The sequence below is a fragment of the Babylonia areolata genome, chromosome 23 (genome assembly GCF_041734735.1).
Source record: "Babylonia areolata isolate BAREFJ2019XMU chromosome 23, ASM4173473v1, whole genome shotgun sequence".
Lineage (NCBI taxonomy): Eukaryota > Metazoa > Mollusca > Gastropoda > Neogastropoda > Buccinidae > Babylonia > Babylonia areolata.
Window position 1 is genome coordinate 7218605 of NC_134898.1, and position 19860 is coordinate 7238464.

Genomic DNA, 19860 nt, shown 5'->3' on the forward strand with positions numbered 1-19860 from the left:
CCTGACCAAATTTCTCCAGTTGGAGATAATAAAGTTATTCTTATCTTATCTTATCTTATATTTGTGTTGTGGACCGGCTCTGAGGAAGATCTGTAGAAGTTCACAGATCACTTGAACAGCTACCACAACACCATCAAGTTCACTGTCAACAGCTCCTTGGAAAGCATCTCCTTTCTGGATATTCTGATCCGTCTTGAGAATGGCTACCTGCAAACAAACCTCTTCACCAAACCAACAGATGCACATGCGTATCTTCATAAGTCATCCTGCCACCCACGCCACATCACCAAGAACATTCCATATGCACAGTTCCTTCATCTCCGCCACCTATGTTCCGACAACTCTACCTTCCAAACCAGGTGTGATGAGATGGAGGGTCAGTTCTTACAGAGAGGTTACAAGCCAGACAGCATCAAAGAAGCAAGAGCCAGGGCCAGCAAGACACCAAGGCAACAGACACTGACCCACCACAACAGACCAAAGCACAACAGGACACCAATGGTCATAACATACAATCCAGCAAACCCACCACTGCGGGCATGGTTTCATGAGCTACAACCAAAACTCCACACCAGTGAACATATGCAGAAAGCCATGCCCACACCTTCTATTCTGGCGGAAAGAGCCTGCCGGTCGATAAGAACGCTATTGATGCCTTCAACACTACCTGCTGCTGAACCTGAGGCTGACCCTGGCAGGAACAGCGCGATGTGCTGCTTGTAGACACCACCTCGTGGAATCCCGCACCTTCAGAAGCTCACAAACAGAAGTCATATAACATCAGGCAGAGACTCACCTGTGACAGCAGGAACATAATATATGTTCTGTTCTGCAATATCTGTGCGCACAAGCAATACGTGGGTCAGACCCAGAATTCTCTCCGGGAAAGAATATACCAGGATAGCTCTGACATAGGTTTGGACAATTCAGCAAAGCGAACGTGGGTCACCATGCACTTCCACGAGCCTGGTCACACGCAGGACAACATAAGGTCATGGCCATTGAAGAAGTACATCTGAAGAATAAACAAGCAGGGCTCAAGAGGGAACAGTTCTGGATGGTGAAACTGAGGACAGTCCTCCCTTTTGGTCTCAACACGCTACAACTGGATATCTGAATTTATTTCGACCTGAAAGCTGTGTTTGACAATGACGATGGATCAGTTCCAGAGACAGACTGGTGTGAATGCTAACTCGTGTGAAAACAACAACTAGTACTACTGCAACAACGACGACAGTGACTATGACTACTACTACCACCACCACAACTACTACCACTTCCATGACCATTACAGCAACAACAACCACTACTACGACGATGACAATGACGACGACAACAATGATGATGATGACAATGATGACCGCTGCAAATACTACTGACTGTGGGTGTGGAGATGACGCTGGTGCTGATTATGGTGACAGATGTCCTACTATTCTAGTTCATTCAGTTGTTTATTTTCTTTTCTTTTATCTTATTTATTTATTTTTACATTTTTTCATCAATTAATCATAGATGTAAAATTCAAACCTTTCCCTTGCTTTCCCTTCATCAGTACTTTTCTTAGTTGCCTCTTTTTTTGTTATACAGCCCATTGTTCTCAACGATTTGATTGTTTATAATTGTACCCCCACCCCCCTCCCAAACACACACACCCCTCACCTTTTTTTAAATTTTTTTTATCCTTTTTTTTTTTTTTTAATTTTTTCTTATCTATTTGTTTTTTTGGTGTTTTTTTTATTCATTTATTTTTTGTTCTTGTTATTTTTTTAAAATTAATTAATTTATTTTATATCTTTTTATTTTTTTAAAAATCTGTTATTATCATCAACATTCTTAATCTTCTTTTGAATATCTCTCCCCCCCTTTATTTTCTTTCTTTCTTTATTTTAAATATCTATTTATTTTCTTTATTAATTTATCATTGATTTTTGTTTCATTTTTCTTATGATTGTTATTACTTATCGTTTTATTTCTCTGCTGTTCATTGAGTTATTCAGTAAGTTAGGTTTTAACTCACTCAGTACGGCCAGTCCTCTTTTCTCCTCTACACAGACCCTTCGGATGTCCAGTGGGTGTCTGAATGACCCAACCTTTAGCTTCCGTCGTCAGAATTGTGGTATTCTTTGTCAACATTCACCTCTTCAGTATAAGAGCCTTCCGCTTGCAATATTTTGATGATGGTAACTGGGGTGAAACGCTGTTAACATCGTCTCTTTCGCTGTTCGTATGGAGAGAGTTAAGGAACTTATTTTTTGACAGTAGAAGAAAATAGACAGTTGCAATTATTTAGGCTCTGGGTGAAACCTGGCATTGTGAAATTGCATCACAACATGTACATCATGGCGTGCTTGGGTGATAATAGCTGCGTAAGAGTGACCCTCATCATCATCATCATCAGCTGCCCCATGGCGGTTGCCGTTGGGGCGCTACAGATGACCTGTCAGCCAGTCCTCTCCATCCATCCCTGTCTTTCGCACATTTGACCGCCTCGCTCAGCTTCAGTCCTGTCCATTCTGTGATGTTGTCTTCCCATCTCTTCTTCTGTCTTCCTCTCTTCCTTCCTCCTCTGACTGTTCCCTGGAGCACTGTCTTGGCAAGCCCCTCTCCTCTTGTTACGTGGCCGAACCATTTTAATTTGCGCCTCTTGATGGTGGTGAGAAGGTCTTCATAGGGACCAATGGCTTGCCTTATTCTGTTTTTGACTTCCTCATTGGTTATGTGGTCTTTATAAGAGATGCCAAGCAGTCTTCTGAAGCATCTCATTTCTGAGGCCTGAATCCTCTTCTCCAATTCTGCTGTAAGGGTCCATGTTTCACAAGCATACAGGAGAACTGAGTAGATAAGAGAACGCATGAGTCTTATCTTTGAGCTGAGCTTGACTGCCTTGTCCTTCCAAATGGTGTTCAACTTGGCTAGTGTTGCAGCTGTCATTGCAATTCTGGCTAATACTTCAGGCTTGGACCCCTCATCTGAAACTATTGCTCCAAGGTATTTGAAATTCTTCACGGTTTCAAGCTTTTCTCCGTTGGCAGTGATGTCAGTTTGGATGCCATTGTCATTGTTTGTCATCAGTTTTGTTTTGTTTGCACTGATTTCCATGCCGTAAGCTGTGGCGGATCTGTCTAGTTGCCAAGAGTGACCCTGGTAACATGTAAACAACTTATCCCATGAGGAAGGAATGTGATCGTTCCGAAAATTTGGAATATGACAGATTGATGTGTTTGTTTTCTTTTTTCTTTTTTCTCTTTATATATATATATATATATATATATATATATATATATATATATGCATGCACTCAAGGCCTGAATAAGCACATTAATTTATGCTTCTGGTCAGGTTTTTGCCTAGCCATAGATGTGGTGAAGCATAATATATAATGATTTGTCCTTCAGAAACTGAAACTTCACACACACACTCACACACACACACACACACACACACACACACACACACACACACACATTCTTGCACACATTCATGCACACACATGTGTATATGCAGGAGGAAAACAGTGGTTACTCAAATAGCTAATTTGCCAGAATTTGCTTAAGTAGTCCTGTATTTCTTGTTTTTCAGAAACTTCAAATTATAATGTAATTTTTGGTTTGATCTTTTGTTTTTGTGGCAGACGACATAATAAAGTCTGCTAATGTGCTGTTTCTGTGGGACAGGTACTACTGCCAGCACTATTCAGGTTGCTTATGCCAGTGTTGACATCATGGACCCACACCATAGCCAGTACTCTGCCAGCCAGCCTCCCCATGAGACCACGTCAGTGCCTCTGCCTCACAGTTTGGCTGCCAGTCAGCCAGCCTCTGGTTTTGTTGGCTCTTCCAGTATAGATGATTCACCATGCCCAGACAGTTCCAAATTTGATGCAGCAAGTTACACTGCTTGTTCATCCCACAATGTGACAGATACATTAGCTTCAACATGTAGTGCAACAAATACACATGCACAATCAAGTATTGGTCCATTTCTTTCTCCTGTAGCACCTGTAAGTCCAGACAGGGCAAGACCTGTAGATTCCACTGTTCACATGACTGGATCAACAGGCTCCATGGCTATTGTGACACCTACCAACATCCCAGAAATGGTCACTCCAGAGGTTTCTGCTGTGACTACAACAGGCAAGTACCTACCTTCTTTACTTAACCCTTTCTTTGCCAGGAAAAAAAAAGATTTAAGTGAAATCTATTTTCCAGGGTTTTTTTTCACAAAAAACGGGTATAAATTTTCAAAAATTCTGTGCTCTTTGTTATTGGAGAAAGACCCATGAAAGTATATATTTTCTGAAAGGTAAATGAATAAAGAACCCAAACCACATGATGTTTTCCCATTTTATATATTTTTAGTGACATGCTGTTGTTTTGAAATCAGTGTTTTGTTTTTTTGTTACATTTTCAACTTGTTCATTACTAACATTAGTCAGGTAATTTGCACTAAAATATCATATTTTCTGGACAAATGGATATCTGCATACACAAAATCATACTAGAACAACCACAATAAAAAAAATTTAAAAAATTTAAAAAGAGATAGATATACAATGCATTGTGACTTCTCCAAGTGATAATGTGGATGAGAGCCCATGCCCCCTCAGTCTCCATCCCCCTCCCCCTCCTCTTCACCCCTCTCACACAGTCACTTTATCCAGTTCTAATCAGACCACGTTGGCTGAGTGCCAAGAAAATCGCTCACACTGTCTTGCTAATAATTCAGTCACTTTCTGTCATCTGCTAAGGTTTGCACAGCCGGCATCACTCACTGATAGTTGTATCTTGGCCACTCTCTTGATTGCGCCCTTTATTTTCTATCAAATCGTCCTATAAGTTTCATCACTGTCTTCTTCAAGTTTACGCTTCAATTCTTTCTGAACATCAGCAAAAGAAAGCAATCTTGGTTGATTTAGTTCACTACGATTGCATGTCTTGAGCACGGCGTCAGTCCGACATTTTGTTGAGCGAGTGAGAAGAGGAGCCAGGCAAATACTGGGACAGTAACCCAACCAAAACGTTCAAATAAAGGACTGCCTCATGACGTAGATGGTGGTTTCTAGCTATGAATAGAATCCAGAAAGATTCCCCAAGCTAAAGCTACCAGCATTTTTGTCAACAAAATGAACGCAAAGCAGGGAAAAGTCAGAATATTTCGATGACAAGTTATCTCGTCATTGTGGCAGCGAAGCGTACATGCTTGCCATGATGAGTTATCTCATCATATAGGCAGCCTAGGGGTTAATCTGGCAACACAGTCTCAGGGACAATGTGAAGGAAGTGGTACTAATCTGGGAGTTTGCAAAGTCTGCCAAAGATCAAACTTGGTGGACACCAATGCACACAAACACATAACAAATGTGTATCCAATACATGTGTATCCAGGTATGCCAATGGTTCAAATATGGATAATTTGAGAACAAAAAAACAACATCAACAACAAAACAAAACAAATCATTATCAAGTAGTAAGGGGTCTTCTACCCGATGTATGTCCATTTGAATAATATTTCATAATCCAGACTCATCAGACTAACCATTCAGTGTCTGTTTACGTGAATTCAACCAAACTCCAGCGAAGGAAAAATCAGAACATATGCAGGACATCAGTGGACATCTTATAGGCACTATGGCAACACTTTTTGTAGGACGTCAGCTGACGTCTTATAGACACTCACCTGGTTAACTTTGGCTTTTTTCTTGGCTGATCTGTAGTCTTATTTGCATTTACATAGTTTCTAATAAAACCAAATCTTTTTTGTACTCTCTATATTTTTCAACACAGAAGACAGAGTGAACAGCAGTCCTGGCAACAGCTGCCTCCAACCACCAAATGAAGAAGCAACTGGTGTCATTCAAGAACAGTTGCCTGCCACATCTTCTGCATCTGTTTCACAAAGGGAGAGCACTGCCACTCCAGGCATGAGTGGGACTCGACAGAGATGTGTAGGTCACAGTGGCCCACGAGCTGGTGACTTTCAGTTGGCGTCAAATGAGGATAATGAAGGAGACAGTGATGATGAAGATGACAGTCAAGAAGGAATACGGTCACGGTCGGTACCATTCTGGAGCTATGGGTATGAATTTTTCTTTAGCAAGCAAATAACTAAATTGTGAACTGAACAGGGTATAGAGCAGTAGAGTAAGAAGTAACTGTTCTTGAAAGAAATCATCAAGCTTGCCCAGAACAAACCAGCTGTCACATAGTTTGCTATTGTTATACAGGATTCCAACCTTACAGAGAACCTAGGAAGATACTGAATGGTTCATGGTGTATTTTAATTATTTTCTCATTCTCCTTTGGTCTAAAAATTACAGACCAAGACAAAATCTCTTTTCACTGCCACATCTTTATTAACTCTGGGTGAAAAGGCTTTGGGATGGGGTCATTGACAGATGAGAAAATGGTGTGCCTGGCCACATTCCTTTCCAGAGATTATTACCATTCTGTGATTTGTGTTTGAGATAGTCCTCAAGAGGTTTTAGAATGAAGACCATTTAACTTGTTAAGCTCAGTGGGCAGACAGCTAGACAGTTCTGGGCTTGAATCATGTTGTGAGTTTCATATTACCAGCACTTCTTTTTGTAACTTAGCCAACATCATCTTCTCATGACTGGTGGATGGAGGGTATATGAACTATTGCTGAACAGTCACATAAGTTACAGGATCTTTAACATGCATATTTTATCTTCTGTGTGAATACTTCTTCTCCTTCATTTGTGGGCTGCAACTCCCACGTTCACTCTGTGTACAGGAGTGGGTTTTTACGTGTATGACCATTTTTACCCCGCCAAGTAGGCAGCCATACTCCGTTTTCAGGTGTGTGCATGCTGGGTATGTTCTTGTTTCCATAACCCACCGAATGCTGACATGGATTACAGGATATTTAACATGCGTATTCGATCTTCTGCTTGTGTATACACACGAAGGGGGTTCAGGCACAAGCAGGTCTGCACGTATGTTGACCTGGGAGATCGGAAAAATCTCCACCCTTTACCCACCATTACCAAGATTTGAACCCGGGACCTTCAGATCGAAAGTCCAACACTTTAACCACTTGGCTACATGGAGTGATGGCCTAGAGGTAACGCGTCCGCCTAGGAAGTGAGAGAATCTGAGCACGCTGGTTCGAATCACGGCTCAGCTGCTGATATTTTCTCCCCCTCCATTAGACCTTGAGTGGTGGTCTGGATGCTAGTCATTCAGATGAGACAATAAACCGAGGTCCCGTGTGCAGCACGCACTTAGCGCACGTAAAAGAACCCACGGCAACAAAAGGGTTGTTCCTGGCAAAATTCTGTAGAAAAATCCACGTCAATAGGAAAAACAAATAAAACTGCACGCAGGAAAAATACAAAAAAATGGGTGGCGCTGTAGTATAGCAACGCGCTCTCCCTGGGGAGAGCAGCCCGAATTTCACACAGAGAAATCTGTTGTAATAAAAAGAAATACAAATACAAATACAAATACTGCGCCCGTCTTTGTGTATACAAGCAAAGGGTATTTAAACACAAGTAGGTCTGCACATATGTTGACCCGAGATCACAAAAAAAACTTCATTCTGGTTTTTTCAACCACCAGATGCTTCTAGGACTGATGCAGGAACCTCAAATTGGAAAATCCAGTTCTTTAACCAGTCATGTCTATTAATTAATATTATTGTGACTGTATTAAGGATAGGTGTTCTATTGAAATTGAATGCATGCTGATGATGCCTGTTCACTTGATGGGACTTTGACAGTGATGCTAGGGAATCCCAATCAGGACAGCAGATATCTTTGTCTCTTGTGAACACTTTTATACATTATGAAAGGAAGCATAGAACACAGTCCTATTTCAGTCTCAACCAACTTGTCCATCCATGGATTGTAACTTTCATATTCACTTATCTCAACTACAATTGGGACTTTTTACATTGTTGTGTAAGCAGCCAAACTCACTTCACAGGGACTGTGCATGCTGTGTTATGGTTGAGTTTTCATAATCCACCAACATGTATTATCAGATCTTTAATATGTATATTTGATATGAATGCCATGTGAGGCACTTCAGAGGGCCAGGTCCAAAAGCCTGATGTCAGTCTTCAGCCATTAATGTATCAGATGGCTAAGCTATGACAGGAAGCTGAAGGGATTTTTTACAGCTTGTCTCTCATTGTTGTTTTCTCACCGTTTTTGGTTGTTTTTTTATTTGAGATTTTTTTCTGGCAACAGAGTTGTGGTCAGGCATAGATGGTTTTGAAAGTTTTGGAATGACTGGGAGTTAAGTTTGTAGTTTCTATCCCATGAGAAGTTCAGCAGGTAAGAAAAAATTCCAAAATGGGTATGCCTTGTACATGAGAAGTGCCATGTAAATGTCAATTCTTTCTGAGGAGTTGTTTGAAGGTCCTCACTGCTCTTTCAGTTTCACCATTGGTTTTAATATGTCTGAATGTAATGTGTGAGAATCCATATTGTGTGGCAAACTCTAAGAATTCATAGCTTGCAAATTGGGGGCCACTGTCAGACAACATCTGGTATCCCTTGTGCAGCAAAGAGCTTTGACTTGCTGTATGTGTATGACACCTGGGGCTGGAAAATTTGTGCAGTAGTTTGAATTCCATCCACCTTGAGTAATGATGAATAAATAGTTCCTTCCCGACAGTTCTAGAAGATCCATTCCCAGTCTTGACCATGGACGATCAGGCCAGATGAAGAAAGAAGAGGGTGTTTTTTTTTCGGGTTGTTTTTTTTTTCTGATTGGTGACTGACTGGTACAGGTCTGGCATTTTTTAATCATGTCCTCGATGTCTGAAGTGGTATGAGGCCACCAAACCGCTTAACAGCAAAAGCACAGCATTTTGTAATTCCAGTATGCTCCTCAAGTCTTCAGTCATCATTCTTCCTGCAAAACAAATGGAAGACAGTTGAGGCAGCAACTACCAAATGGTCTGGTGAAAGTGGTGAGCATTCTTGATTCAGGAGATAGTGGGATCTGCCAAAAGCCACTTTCGCAGTCAAGTTTTTTTTTTGTTTTGTTTTTTTGTTTGTTTTTTTTTTGCCGCATTTTGCAAGATATTCTTCCACTGAGGACATGGAGTAAATTCCTGTTCTGCTTTACTTAGCTGTATGAGATCTACACAGATTCTGACTCCTTGGGTTAATTTTGGAACCACTACAATGCCAGAACACCAGTCTGTACAGGGAATATGGCGCCCAGTTGGACCATGTTTTCCTGTTTTGTTTTCACCTTTGGGAGCAGAGAGAGCTTTTTTCCTTGTGGTATAGATACAGGTGCGGCCTGGCCCCCTTAGAGTGTAAGGAGTTAAGGGCCGAAACACTTGACTGAAGGGGGCTTCTTCTCTGAAGACCTTGTACTGTCCAGTTCTCCCGAGAGTTTCTTATCACTGAGACATGGGTAAGCCATTGACTTTCAGGAACAGTCTGAATGACATTCAGAAAAGACCGAGTGACACTGGGAAAAACTAGACTCTCGGGTTCCGTGGGTTGGCAGCCCAACTTACCCTTAATCAGTTGCTACAAGTTGTTCAAAGAAGAGATGCTCCCAGGATTCACCGAAAGGGGGAGAGAAAGATGAATCCATCGGCGCCAACAGAATCACGACTGGAAATGGTAAACGGACTATGATTTCAGAACTGATGGAATTCCCATGTGTCTGTGGGCGGAAATTCTCCACTGAGTGTGGCATGAAGATCCACAGGACCAAAAAGGGCTGTATGAAGAATCTGACGAACACTCAGCAGCACACTGCACCAGCAGATAAGACGTCAGAAAATCAAGGCCAGGATTCAAACCACAATGCCAAGGACATCCACGCTGATAATTCAGACGAACCAGTCGTACAACATCTTGATGCCAAACACCAGAAACTAAACTTGCCACCTGCAAGTGCAGAAACGGAATGGGAAGAGTTGGGCCAGAAAATTTTGAAAACTTGATGTGCTGATAGGAAAGAGCACCTAGGAACACAAGTTAGCCACCTACGGAGATATCGTGTACGCAACCTGTCGGGAAACCTATGGAGTGAAAGAACCAAATACAAGAACACCTCCTCAGAAATCCAGGCGAAAACGAGAAATGGACAACATTCGAAATGCAAAGAGAAAGCTTAAGAAAATGATGAAGACAGCTTCAGAATTTGTGAAGCAGGGCCTTCAGAAACTTTGGAAAGACCTGAAAGCAAAGCACAGTGCCCTCAGTAAAGCAGAATCAGCAAGGAGGAAAAGGAGCAAAAAGAATAAGACACAAAGCTGCTTCTTCCGAGACCCCTTTCAGTTCGCCAGGAAACTGTTTAAGCAGCCCAAATCAGGGACATTCACAGTGGACAAAGAAACACTTGAACAGCACCTCAGGAAAACATTCTGATCCACAAAGCAAGAAACCACTAGATCTCAAGGGTTTGGTTCATCCCAGGAAACCAGAGAAGAAGTACAGCAATAAACCACCAACCCTTGAGGAAGTATAGAAAGTGGTCAAGAAAGCCAGGGCCAAATCATCACCAGGGCTTAACGGAATACCGCACCTGCTGTACAAGAAATGTCCTGAAGTCCTTGAGTGGCTCCACAGAGTGATAAGATCAGCATGGAGGAACCTGAAGATCAGCGACCACTGGATGGTAGCTGATGGCGTGTACATCCTGAAAGAGCAGAATTCAAGTACCATAACCCAGTTCAGACCAATATCGCTCCAGAATGTCGAAGGAAAAATCTTCTTCTCTGTCATGGCTGCAATACTGACAAAGACTGACAAAATACCTCATAGAAAATGAGACCTGGATGTGTCAGTCCAGAAAGGTGGCATCCCAGGAGTGCCACAATGATTTGGGATGCAATCCAAAGAGCAAAGGCAGAGAAAAAGAACCTTGACGTGGTATGGCTGGATCTGGCAAATGCGCACGGGTCAGTTCCTCATGAGATGATCCAACTGGCTCTCAAGATGCACAATGTACCAACGAACATCATGGAAATGCTGAAGAAGTACTTCCATGGCTTCTCAGTGCGGTTCACCACCAAGGAATACATGACAGATTGGATCAATCTGGAAGTGGGCATAGCCATGGGCTGTGCAATTTCTCCAATCCTGTTTGTGCTGGCAATGGAAGTGATCTTGAAGGCCTCAATGAAGGGAATGAATTAAGCCGACCTCGGTAACAGATACCAGATACCGCATGTGAAAGCCTTCATGGATGACACAACAGTCCTTTCAACAAAAGAGGATGACACCTGTGAAATATTGAAGTGGCTGAACAAGCTAGTTGCCTCAGGCAGGATGAAATTCAAACCAAAGAAATCATGGAGCTTCTCACTGCGTAAAGGAAAGGTAGCTGAAACGGTCACATTCACTGTAGCCAACCAAGCCATTCCAACGGTGTCAGATGAACCAGTCAAGAGCCTTGGAAGATGGTATGACAAGTCCCTGAAAGACACAAAAAGAGGAAAGGAAACCAAGCAGACAGCAGAAGAAGGCCTGCATATGGCCATGTCATAGACGAGTGTGGCCTTCCTGGCAAATACAAAGTTTGGTACGTACAGTCCATTCTGATACCAAAGCTCCTGTGGCCTCTCCTGATATATGATATCAGCTGTAGCACAGTCGAGTCGATTGAGGCAAAGATCAACAAGTACACACGCAAATGACCTGGTCTCACTGGCATGGCACTCTACTGTCGCCAAGCAAAGCTGAAGCTACCTCTGAAGTCCCTTATCAAAGAATACAAGGTAGGGAAGGCAAGACTTCTCAGCATACTTGAAGACTCAGGTAACAGTATAGTGAGATCCAACCAACCCAAGCTGAAGACTGCCAGAAAATGGAAAGTCAGGGAGGCAGTCATTGCAGCAAAAGAAAGCCTTAAGACGAAGGAAGTAATACGACACTCCCAAACCAACAGACGAGGCCTGGGATTGACGAAGATGGAATGGTGGTCCAAGGCAAGGGGGAGAGCAAAAGGAGACATAATCATACAGGATATCAAGAAGGAAGAGGATGATAAAAGAGTCCAGAAGGCCGTCCAGCAAGGCCAGCAGGGTGAGTAGACAACATGGAAAAATGCTGGAGCGACATGTGGAACATGGCCCCTCTGAGGATCAGCTTCATCTTAACTTGGTCAAATGGGGAAAAACAGATAACCCTGCGTGCCCACTCTGCCATGGCAAACAAACAGTGGAACATGTCCTCAGCTCATGCAAAGCGGCATTGAGCCAAGGACGGTACACATGGAGGCACAACCAAGTGCTAAGAGAAATTGCACTCATGGTGAGCACTGTCCAAGGAGCACCATTGGTACCCCACCAGAAGTTCCAGTAGAATTCCGCTCGGCAGAAGACAATAAAGTCTGGCCAGGAACAGCATCTAAAGTTTCCAAAGCATGGAAACATGGGCTGCTTGATGATGCCGAAGATTGGGAATGCACAGTTGACCTACCAGAGGGGAAGAAACACCCGGAAATCATCAGCAAGAGCAGCATGTGACCTGACATGGTACTCCACTCCAAGGCAACAAAACAAGTGATTCTGATTGAGCTCACTGTGCCATACAAAAGCAGAATGGAGGAAGCCCACATCTACAAGACCAAGAAGTATGCTAGTCTAGCCAGCAGCCCGAGTGAATCTGACTTCTAAGCCAAAGTCCTCGCCATAGAGATTGGTGCAAGAGGGTTTGTGGGCGAATCTGCCTACAGCCTCATGAAACAGCTGTCAGTTTCTGGCAGAGAAAGGACATGGGCTCTCAAGGCAATGGCAGAAGCAGCAGAAAAGTTCCAGCTGGATCTGGAGGAGAAATGAAAGTAAACTTCATAAGGATTAAATTTCCCTACTCAAACTAGGTGTACAGTGGCTCAGTGGTTAAAACGTCTGCCAGAAAAGGTGACTCAGTTCTGAAGTGGCGACCACCCTGGAGGTGCAGGTTTGAACCTGCTGAAGACAGGAAAAAAACATTTTTAAATAAAGGGCATCAATACAAGGGCATCCAGGAGTCATGACCTGGGTGCGGCCCAGCCTCCTTAGAGTGGAAGGAGTTGAGGGCCGAAACACTTGACTGCGGGGGGCTTCTTCTCTAAAGACCTTGTACTGTCCAGCTCTCCCAAGAGTTTCTTATCACAGGTAGGTTGAACATTGAGTTTGATCTTATATTTTGTTTTCACTTAACCAGTACCATTGAAGAGATTTTAAAATTCTCTCTTGACAGAGGATTCCAATAATAAGCAGCCCATTGTAGATGAAGTGGCAAGAACTGTGGTTGTAGTTGTTACTGAGTCAACTCTCCTTACAATGTGTAATTGAAAGTATGCTTTTCTACTTCACAAAGAACTTGGTTGATTGTTGAGCACATATATTTTCTGTGTGATTTTTCTATTATGGTATGAGATTTAGGCTCTGGTGTCATGGTTGATCGCCCTGGTCCACAAATATTCATGTCAGAAGTCTGGAGGAGTAGCCCTTTAAGCCATGGTTCATTGTTGCTAATGACTCATACACACCCAACAGTAAAAGAATGTGGTTAAATGGCCATTGACATTCAGTGTTGCACTCCACATTTCATCCAGGTCCTGATCTAGAAAACAAGAAAAGAATTCAGTCTTCAAGGCTTTTAGTTTGACAGTTGCATTCAGAAAAATAATCTGCCAAATTGTCAATGTTATCAGTGAGCTTGTTGATGGATTTCTTTCCACCACTGTGGCAGACTGTTTATATCCTCTTTTCAGGCATTATGCACAAATAGTGTTTCTTGCTGGCCACAGATGTCTTGAGTGGCGTTCTCATCAGCAGAAATGGCATTTCTTTTGCAGATGTTGATTTTTCAAATGAGGAAGGTTTTGCAGAGTAAAATTTAGTTAGGTCTGTGTGATACCGGAGATTAGAAAAGAGAGATAAACCACTCGCGGCAGGCCCCTTCTTACTGTCTATAACAGTGCTGAAGCCATTTTGGGGCACACACGCAGTGCGGAAGGGTGGGGGTAAATCACCCTCTCCTTCCTCACCTGAAGGAAACTGGTTGGTTCTGACGGTTCAGCTGCAGTAAAGCGAAAGTTAAGTTATGCCTGGAATTTCCCACGTGTAGTAAGATTCGCTGTATACAATGAAAACCGATTCATTTTTGCTTGGTTTTTAGCACGTTTGCATCTGCTTGAATGTAGATAATATAAAAAGAAAATAAAGCAGCTCCCCCCACCACCAACTCCCCCCCCCCAAGCGCAGTGTTGCACATGAGAGAGACAGTTATAAATTATTGAACTGCGTTTTCGTAACGCTACTTTTTCTTCACACTTTCTGGTTTACATCACCATTTCTTCAAAACAAAAAAACCCAAAAAACAAAAAAAACAACAACAAAAAAAAAATATATATATATATATCAAAACATAAAACACATATTCAGCTCTGTCTCTCTTCTAACATCTGTCTATACATACATACATGCATACATGAATACATACATACATAATTTCATATAGATCTATCAGTATGTAAATCTATCTGTATGTACATAATCATATATATAATTCATATATATATACGAACGCTTCATGTTGCCCGAGCAGACCGTTGTATTGTGCTCTATCTCTCTCTCTAAGTCTCTGTCTCTGTCTCTCTCTCTCGGGAGTTTTACATGGCTGTTAAAAGCATCTACGATTCTGTACTTGTATGTGTTCGTGACGAAGGTATTTATTCAGACTTTTGTCAGTGTCCAAGAGGGGTTAAACAAGGTTGTATGCTAAGCTCACAGCTGTTTTCCTTTTTCATCGGTGAATTGGCAGTGGAGTTATCAAAGAAGGGGAGACATGGAATACAAATGATACCTGGCGCAACAGATTTGCTCTTAATGCTATTTGCTGATGATGTTGCTCTCTTGTCTGACACACCCATAGGGTTACAAAATCAATTAAATGCCCTTAACCAAGAAACAGACAGACTACAACAAACAGTGAATCTCGATAAGACCAATATTATAGTTTTCCGCAATGGAGGTCATCTTTCGACTCGTGAAAAATGGTGCTGTGGTGATAGGGAAATAAAAGTAACCAATACATATAAATATTTAGGAATGTTATTCACAACAAAATTGAGTTTGACATCTGCGTGGGATGAAGCAAACAGAAAAGGGAAAAAAGGTGTAATCCAAATTATAAAATCACTCAGGAGACTGCGTTCGACTGACGCTTTCCTTTAGTTTGGGCGGGGCAAAGGCAGCTCATGAATAATGAATGCATGTCGCGGCGCAGGCTGCCTGGCTTCAGCAATTTCTGCAAGTGGTTTATCTCTCTTTTCTAATCTCCGGTGATACTCAAGTTCATGTTTTGCATAGTATCATTGGGTCACTGCTTTGACTCCTCTCTGAGGAGAGGTTAGGAATCCCAGGGGGATCAGTGTGTCTGCTGATTTGAATTGCCAAGGCAAGGGTAAGTTTTTAGGCTTGACTTGCAACTCTTTAAGTTATTCAGCACTCCAACTGTGATTCTATCACAAATGATTTTTTTTGGTTTTTGCAAATTCACATTCTCCAGTAAGTTCATGGAAATCTTGGATAAAATTGTTAATGGGCTTTCCAGATTTTTATTTTCTTTAGTTGAACTTTGCTCTTTCTGTGATTATGTTTTTTGGGGTTTTTTCCATCATCAGTGAGATGATCAAGCTCATTTTTTAACTTTTGATAAGATATTTTGGCTTCATCAATTTGTAAAACAGTCAAAAGATCGTCTACTGGCTCACATATAGCGTACAGGTAGACAGAGACTTGTTCTTGTTGATTTTCTGAAAAAGGTGTATGGCATAGTAGTAGCGATCAAATCACTGGGACCAAACTTTTCAGCTGGAATGGACACTTGTAGCTTGCAAGCGAATGGTGGTCTTTCTTCGTGATCCATCCTTTAGCTGCCACCATTTATTGTTTGGTCTTGTTCAAGTTGAAGATAACTTCGTTGTCCAGATTCCTAGTCAGGAGACGTTGAGTCGCTTCATCATTGTTGACCTGATTATTTTGGAGTAATGAATAAGAAATTGAAAAAAATCATGGTACAAAAAGTATAGGTGATACGAAGCAAAGTAAACATTTTTGTGAAGGAAAATGAATATGGATTCTGAATCTGAGAATTCCTCCCATCCCACCCCACCCCTAAACTAAGCATCAGACAAGATAGATACATCTCTTGTCGTTATTACCATTCATACTCATCTGCACAGCCTGCAAAGTAATGTAAATCCATTGACACGTGTCACTGTCTTTACTGGACAAATTCTCCGACGCCCTTTTTGCACATGATACTAATCCACTTTTCAGGCCCACGTAGTGTAGTGCAGTTAGCAAAACATTGAGAAGAGAGGGGTCCTCTACCTGACGTAATAATAATGATAATATACTTAAAAGTGCCTTTCCTCGTAAATCATGCTTAGTTGTGCTTGTACGTTGTCGATACTCACGTTTAAAACATGCATTTAAATGCTAAATTTAAAAATTCAAACACACGCGCGCGCGCACACACACACACACACACACACACACACACACACAGGCACACAGGCACACACACACACGCAAACTAATCACAGACTATTCACACTCATAATGCATATTACATGAAAAAGTCTAACTAAATAATGCAACATCATATCACAGAACTTAAAAACCCTATCACGGTACTTAAAACTACTCCTGATATCACAGTTTGCAAAAACATACCACAATACAGAAAATTCACTTTCAGCTCAAAACACCGGTCACACATATCTGAATACAATGCAATAAAAAATCTACTTTTTAAAATACAAAATTTAAAAATTTTTAATTTGATTTTCTTAGGGACAGTGGCAGAGAGTTCCAGACTGGGGGGGCAAAGACAGAAAGATTTTTTGCCAAAGGTTTCAAGGGATAACAGAGGAACTGGCAGCAGAGAGGTGTGAAATGAGTGCAGGATGGAAAAGATGGAGAAATCTGAAAGATACGGTGGCATATTGTTGTGATAGAGACACTGAAAGCAGAGACAAGCTACTTGTATTTAGCAGGAAGCCAGTGAAGTGTTCTGAGTTGTGATTTTGCACTTTCATGCCTGGGTTTAAGGAGTACAAGTAAGACTGCGTGATTCTGAATGTGTTGAAGTTTATTTAGTTTGTTATCAGGGAGACCAGCGAGAAGAGAGTAGCAGTCGTCTGATCTAATTAGTATGAAAGAAACAGCGAGTTTGTTGGCAGCAGCAGTTGACAGAACAGAGTGCTGCACAAGTGCATCCATAGACGCATCCATGTAGATGCCATGGTTTCTCACAGACTGGAGAAAGGTTTGTTGCTGCCAGAGATAGACATGTCAGTAGAAGTGACCTGATTTATCTTTGATTTGGTGCCAATGACAGTTAGCTCAATTTTTTCATCACTCATCTTCAGCTTGTTCTCACTCATCCACTCACCCACATCCTCAACGTAATTTTTCAAACTACAGGCAAGAGTCCAAAAATATGGGGGAACAGTAGAGTTGTGGTGTTGAGAATCATTTGTAAAGAAATGGTATGAATGCCCTGACTGATGAATGACAGTGCTGAGAGGCTGTGTGTACATATTAAATAAAACCGGACCCAAGAGTGAACCTTGTGGCACCACATCAACACAGATGGTGTGGATTAATGACCAACAAGGACAGACTGGGTACGGCAAGTTAAGTATGATATGAACCAATTCAGGACCATTCCAGAGCAGTCAAAAGTGGTATGTAAATGTATAGTAAGGTTGCCATGGTCTATAGTGTCAATCACTGCCGACAGGTCAAGCAATGACAAAATAAACACACGACCAGTATCAGAGGCCTGAAGGTCATTAACCACTCACAGCAAGGTGGTTTCAGTGCAATGGCACTTACAGTAGGCTGACTGAAACGGCTCTAGAAAATTGTGTGATTCCAAATGTTGCAGCAACTGTTTCAACACAGTATGCTCTTACACCTTTGACAAGAAAGGTAGATCAGAAACTGTATGGTTTTGCTTCAAACAGCTTGGATCAAGGTTAGACTTTTTTAAAAGGGGCTTTACAAAAGCATGCTTGAAAACTCTGAGACATAATGCCAGATGACAAAGATTTGTTCATAATGACAGTATTGAGTAACTAAAGGTGTAATCTCATCTAAACAATCATATAGGACAGTGATGGGGATAGGGTTAAGGTGACAGGATTTCTTTGGTATGTTCTGGAGTACTTTTCTCACACATTCCTCACTCACAGGCTCGAAATCTGCGAAAAACATACCAGAGAACTGAACAGCATCAGTGGGGGTTGGTGTATCAGGGTCAAGACTGCTTCTGATCTGTTTAATCTTGTCCATGAAATGTTCATTGAACTTATTGGGGGTATACTGGTGGAATGTTTGAGGGAAGCACAATATCAATGGCTTTGCCCATCATTTGACCACTGAGGTGTATGCTCATTTAAACAGTATGTTTATAATCCAGACACAATAAGCTAACCATTTAAGATCTGCTTGTGTTCATTGAACCAAACTCCAATGAAGGAAAAATCAGGATAGATGCAGGACATCAGTTGATGTCTTACAGGCACTATGGCAACATTTTGTGTAGAATATCAGCTGACATCTTATAGGCATTGAACAGGTTAAGGTGCTGTCAAAATTAAAAGCACATACCTCACTGACCTGACCATGAGGTATGGAACCCAACGATTCAGTGTAAGCAGCATAGGAATAAAACCACTGAAATGGGCACAGGTAATTGGACCTCAAAAAAGAAAGAAAGGACGCTCAGGTCTCCAGATTTGTTGTGTTAATTGCCTGTCAAGTCCCATCTAAGTGACTGTTACATTGTGAAGCTGTGCCAGGGCTTCCAGGAAGTTACTGCTATATTGTCTGTCTGTAAATTTATGAATTTTGTCATGGGTAAGCATTAGGCATTATTTGTCTCAAATATCATATTAACATGCAATTTTTGAACTGCTCATTTTGGAATATTTTGCAATTCTAGGGCCAGCTCTAATGATGAACGTCACTATGCAGCCATGTGCATGCAGTCCATGTATCGCCGACGAATGGAAGAACGTGAAAAACAGGCCATGGCATCTGTTTTTCAACCACAGCCTCTACGCATGTACACTGGACACCGCAACAGTCGTACCATGGTAATAATAATCATAGCAGTATTGGAAACAGTCATAATAACCACTCTCTCTCTCGTTCTTTTTCTCTTATGATGGCAGTAACAAAGACATGCTTGTACTGTATTCCAGCCATGGTGTAATGTGGCTTTGGTACACCAGTCTATCTTTAGCACATTTTTATTATTGTTTGAAAACACTTGGTTACAATTGACACAAACAGAGAACTCTTACATGATGCTGTGTTACAAACCTTGCATACAGATGACATTTCGTTTCACTGGTTTTTTTATTGGTAAATGTGGCACCAAAAAGATGTGCAATTGAATTTATCAGCATGATAGTGTTACGAATCTGTGCATGTGTGTGTGTGTGTGGGGGGGGGGGTTGTATATATATATATATATATACATATATATATATATATATATACAACCACCCCCCACACACACACACACATATATATGTATGTGTGTGTGTGTGTGTGTGTGTGTATGGGTTAGTCTCTAGAACTGGGGCTAGGTATGTGACATGAACCCCCTACAATCAAACTGAATCTTATCATTCCCTGTGGATGATAGTTGTCCAATATGTGTTGAACAATGTTTGATAAAAAAAAAAAAAAGAAAGAAAAAAAAGATAGTTCGTTGAGGTTGCTTGCTTGGTCCCGTAGCTCCATGGGGAACCGTCGGGTACCGTGATGCTGACTCATGCACTAGCTTTCTCCATTCTGGACGACCATGTGTAAGTGATTTTGTCACTAATTTAAAAAAAAAGAGTACAT

The 19860-nt window shown here is 41.6% G+C and overlaps 1 protein-coding gene across 4 annotated transcripts in view; it reads left to right on the plus strand.

Annotated features, from left to right (window-relative positions):
• Positions 1-19860, plus strand: part of LOC143298365 (DDB1- and CUL4-associated factor 6-like) — a 210690-nt gene that overhangs the window by 144569 nt on the left and 46261 nt on the right. For 3 of the 4 annotated variants that reach the window (XM_076611266.1, XM_076611263.1, XM_076611265.1), the window contains 3 exons: positions 3675-4133; positions 5784-6075; positions 18947-19100. In XM_076611266.1, coding sequence (XP_076467381.1) covers positions 3675-4133; positions 5784-6075; positions 18947-19100 — 905 coding nt within the window. The remainder of the gene's footprint in view (positions 1-3674; positions 4134-5783; positions 6076-18946; positions 19101-19860) is intronic. The other variant, XM_076611264.1, reaches the window with a different exon arrangement.